The sequence below is a fragment of the Crinia signifera genome, chromosome 6, assembly GCF_055691185.1.
Source record: "Crinia signifera chromosome 6, ASM5569118v1, whole genome shotgun sequence".
NCBI classification, from domain to species: domain Eukaryota; kingdom Metazoa; phylum Chordata; class Amphibia; order Anura; family Myobatrachidae; genus Crinia; species Crinia signifera.
This window is the reverse complement of record NC_139222.1, coordinates 182,044,824-182,049,050: the sequence shown is the minus strand read 5'-3', so window position 1 is coordinate 182,049,050 and position 4,227 is coordinate 182,044,824. Positions and strand designations below refer to the sequence as shown.

General features: G+C 42.7%; 1 protein-coding gene across 1 annotated transcript; it reads left to right on the top strand.

Moving 5' to 3' along the window:
• Positions 1–275: 275 nt before the first annotated feature.
• On the top strand, positions 276–2,853 carry LOC146008726 (E3 ubiquitin-protein ligase TRIM39-like). The gene has a single exon (XM_083148340.1). The coding sequence runs from the start codon at positions 297–299 to the stop codon at positions 1,914–1,916; it is 1,620 nt and encodes a 539-aa protein (XP_083004466.1). The 5' UTR covers positions 276–296; the 3' UTR covers positions 1,917–2,853.
• The last annotated feature ends 1,374 nt before the right edge of the window (positions 2,854–4,227 follow it).

Sequence of the window (4,227 nt, the reverse complement as noted above, 5' to 3'; positions counted from 1 at the left end):
ATCTCCCTGAAACTTGTTTTCAAAAGTAGGCAAGTATGCTTAAGACTAGTTGGTTATAAAACAGAATATTTGTGCAGCATTTGCAACTTTCTCTACATTGATTACTTATCATTATGTTCGGTTAATGATCCTAACGTTTCCATGCTCCTGCAGGCATAGCTGATAAACTGTATTCCTAGATATAAAATTGACCTTTGCCTTATATTTAACACCAGCACCTACTTCCTGCTTTTGTAAGCTTTTAAAACACACCCCTACAGTCCTAAAGTCTCAATTCAACTTCTGCCTCGTCAGTAATGGCGTCTCCTGATCTGAAAGATGATCTGAATTGCTCCATCTGTCTCAACATCTTCAATGATCCTGTGATACTGAAATGTGGACACAACTTCTGCCGGGTCTGTATTGATTGTGTGCTGAATACACAGGCTGCATCTGGAGTTTATTCCTGTCCTGACTGTAGAGAACAGTTTCATGAGCGTCCTGCAGTGCTCAGGAATATATCTCCGTGTAACATAGCAGAGCGTTTCCTGTCTACTTACCCAGAGCAGGAGGAGACAGGGATCTTCTGCACGTACTGCATTCACGCTCCTGTGCCTGCTGTGAAATCCTGTCTGCTGTGTGAGGCTTCTCTGTGTGACAATCACCTGAGGGTGCACAGCAAGTCAGAGGAGCATGTCATAACTGAACCCAACAATGCTCTAGATGCCCGTACTAGAAAATGTGGCATCCATATGAAGATACTAGAATACTACTGCACAGAGGATGCTGCCTGCATCTGTGTCACCTGCTGCCTGGCCGGAGAACACAGAGGACACAAGGTGGAGCAGCTGAATGAGGCCTCTAAAAAGAAGAAGGAGAAGCTAAGAGTTATTTTGGAAAAACTATTGTCAAAGAGTGCAGACACTGAGAAAAGAGAACAGAGTCTGCAGGAGCGCAGGAGAGAAGTGCAGACAAAAGCGACAGGTGAGAGGGACAGGGTCACTGCACTGTTTATAGACATCAGGAGGCAGCTGGAAGACCTAGAGATGAGAGTCCTAAGTGAGATCTCCAGCCAGCAAGAGAAGGTATCACTTGCGGCCTCATATCTGATCCAGCAGCTGAAAATAACAAAGGATGAGCTGTCCAGGAAGATGCATCGTATTGAGGAGCTGTGTGACACAACTGATCCAATAACTGTCTTACAAGAGCAGGAATCGCAGCGAGAGGACTTTTTTGATACTGAGGAAGGAGATAATATAGACCATCAAACATATGATATGAAAGTAAATGATATTGGTGATTTGGATAAAGAGCTGATATCAGTGATATTACACACAGGATTAGCTGATATTGTGTCTAGTGTGAAGAGTGTAGTGCAGGATGGTGCAGACCTAATATTTGATGCAAACACAGTTAATGGTAATGTGAATTTAGACTCTGATTGCAAATGTATATCTTGGCATCGGCAGAGCGGCTTTGTTGCGGAGACACCACAGAGATTTCAGGTGTATCCTCAGGTATTATGCCAAAGGAGAATATCCTCTGGGAGACATTTCTTTGAATGGAATGTGGGGTACATTAATTCAGGGTGCTGCATTGTAGGGATGTGTTATCCCAGTATAGACAGGAAAGGAGATCAGTCCTGCATTGGATTCAATAGCAAGTCCTGGAGTTTGCGTCACAATTACAGACAATATTCAGTGATACATGACAGCAATATAATGTACTTACCTCACAAACCTTCATGTGATAAATTTAGGCTATATCTGGACTATGAGGCGGGGCAGTTGTCCTTTTATGAGCTCTGTGACCCAATCAGACACTTACACACCTTCACTGCCACCTTCACTGAGCCCCTTCTCCCTGCTTTTTATGTACATGGAGATTATATAAAGTTATTAATCACCAATAGTAATATAGTACAAAGTTCTGCCTAGTGACATCATCTCTGCTCTCAGGGGTTTAACACATAAAGAAAATAGACTTAAATACCAAAAAGAAACAACAACATATATGTAAGGGATTTGAACATTGATTTTAGAAGCTATAATTGAATTGTATAAATAATTGTAATTATTATTATAAGGTTATAAATCAAATTACTTAGCTACTTTTTTGGGTAAAGGTCCATAACACCTAAAGATTAAATATTTTCAAATGAACAATAAGTTGCTCTTTTTCATTTAATAGTTGGCAACCGCACTGTCGGAAGATAATGTTTTCTATCAGCTGTTTGTGGGACTACGTGCAATCAGGTTCTAACATGTTCAGGGTCAGGGCTCAGTGGCTAGATCTGGATGTGGATTTTATGCAAATGATTAATCCTATTCAACTTGCGTAATTTATGTTATAGATGTGAAAAAGTAAGAAAAGTACTTGTGTGGAGAAATTCTGATTACACACACACACACACACACACACACACACACACACACACACACACACACACACACACACACACACACACACACACACACACACACACACACACACACACACACACACACACACACACACACATAGGTTTTCTATGAAAATGAAATACTGTTATCAAATTATTGAATCCATTCAGCCAAAGGTAACAGCTTCTGAGCTCGGCATCTGTGCGGGATGCCAGCCGAATGCGGAGATTTTTTTTTTAAAAGGGCAATCACTTACAGATGGGTCTGTTCCCATCTTGGCAGGGGATGGCGCTGGCGTCGCCAGCCGCCATCCCCCGCCAGCGCCATGGCGATCGTGAGAAGGGGACGCGCGCGCACGAGAGGCGCGCGCGCCCCCTTCCGACGGCGCTTCCATACGTTTCCCCGGGTCCCCGCCGGCTTGCCGGCGGTAACCCGGGGTCCCCGCCGCCTGCCCGCATCCCCCCTAACCCCCCCCCTAACCCCGTCCGTCTCCCTGAGGCGGAGACGGACAGGGTTTCCGCCACGCTAGCGACGGAGACTGAGACGCGCGTGCGCGTGAGACGCACGCGCGTCTCAGTCTCCTCGCTGGCGAGGCTGCTGGCGGGTCGCCAGCGCGTACGTTCTGGCGACCCGCCAGCAAGGATGTGCATAGGCACATACTGTACAAAGCATGGTTTTGCCTTGTCAGTGAGTGCCCCGTTAAAAAAACTCTGAGTTCAGCTGGCATCCCCCACAGCCGCCGGTTGCTGAATATGTTGTGATATAAGTTAATGATAGGTACATTAATTATTATATGTAATCCTTTTTTACTTACTGTATATATTATTTCCTGATTATCATGCTTTGCATATCCAAAATAAATGTCATATTTTAATTTAGCCATATGTGTGATAAAGGAGTCTAAGCTAGTTGCTAGGCCAGGCCTTTCTCATGGCTGGACTGGCCCATCTGGTCATCAGCCCTTTTAGCATCTGCCAGAAGTTTTTCCTTAATACTATATTTTGGATAATATAGTCCTGGCCAAGCAAGCCTACAGTATGTAACTGAAAGCCTAAGACATATGGCCAGATGTATCAAGCTTCAAAAGTGATAAAATGGAGAGTGATAAACAACCAGCCAATCAGCTCCTACCTGTTATTTTTCAAACCCAGTCTGTAACATGGCAGGTAGGAGCTGATTGGCTGGCTGTTTATCACTCTTCATTTTATCACTTTTTGAAGCTTGATACATCTGTTTGGTCTTACCTTAACAACGTTGGATGCAGTTTTCAGATACAAACTCTATATTTACATTTCTACAGATTTGGAGGCAAAGTATAAGCAACATGTGACAGTTTTCCTAACAGGACCTGGTTTCCATTTGAAGTAGGTATAAAAAGGCCTTGATGAGTAACCAATGGCTATATTCATTAAATCACAATGTAGAATTAGTAGCAAATGCAGACTCTCAGAACAATCAATGCAAGTCATAGTTACATAGTTACATAGTAGATAAGGCTGAATAAAGACTTGCGTCCATTGAGTTCAACCTAGGTTTTAATAGCTTATCCCTTGTTATATTGTATATTCTGATATTTTTAAAGACAGAATATGATTCTTATTAGTACCCTTGGATATTTTTAACCAATAAATGTTTGTCCAACCTTATTTTAAATGTATTTATTGTGTCTGCCGACATTACTTCTCCAGGAAGAGAGTTCCATAGTTTGGCTGCCCTGACCGTAATGACATTATTCTTTCTAAGGGAACGAAATCTTCTTTCTTCTAATTTAAACTCGTGCCCGTGTGTCCTAGATTCTTTTCTTGCAGTAAAAAGGGTGCTTGACAGTTCCTTATATTGTCCCTTG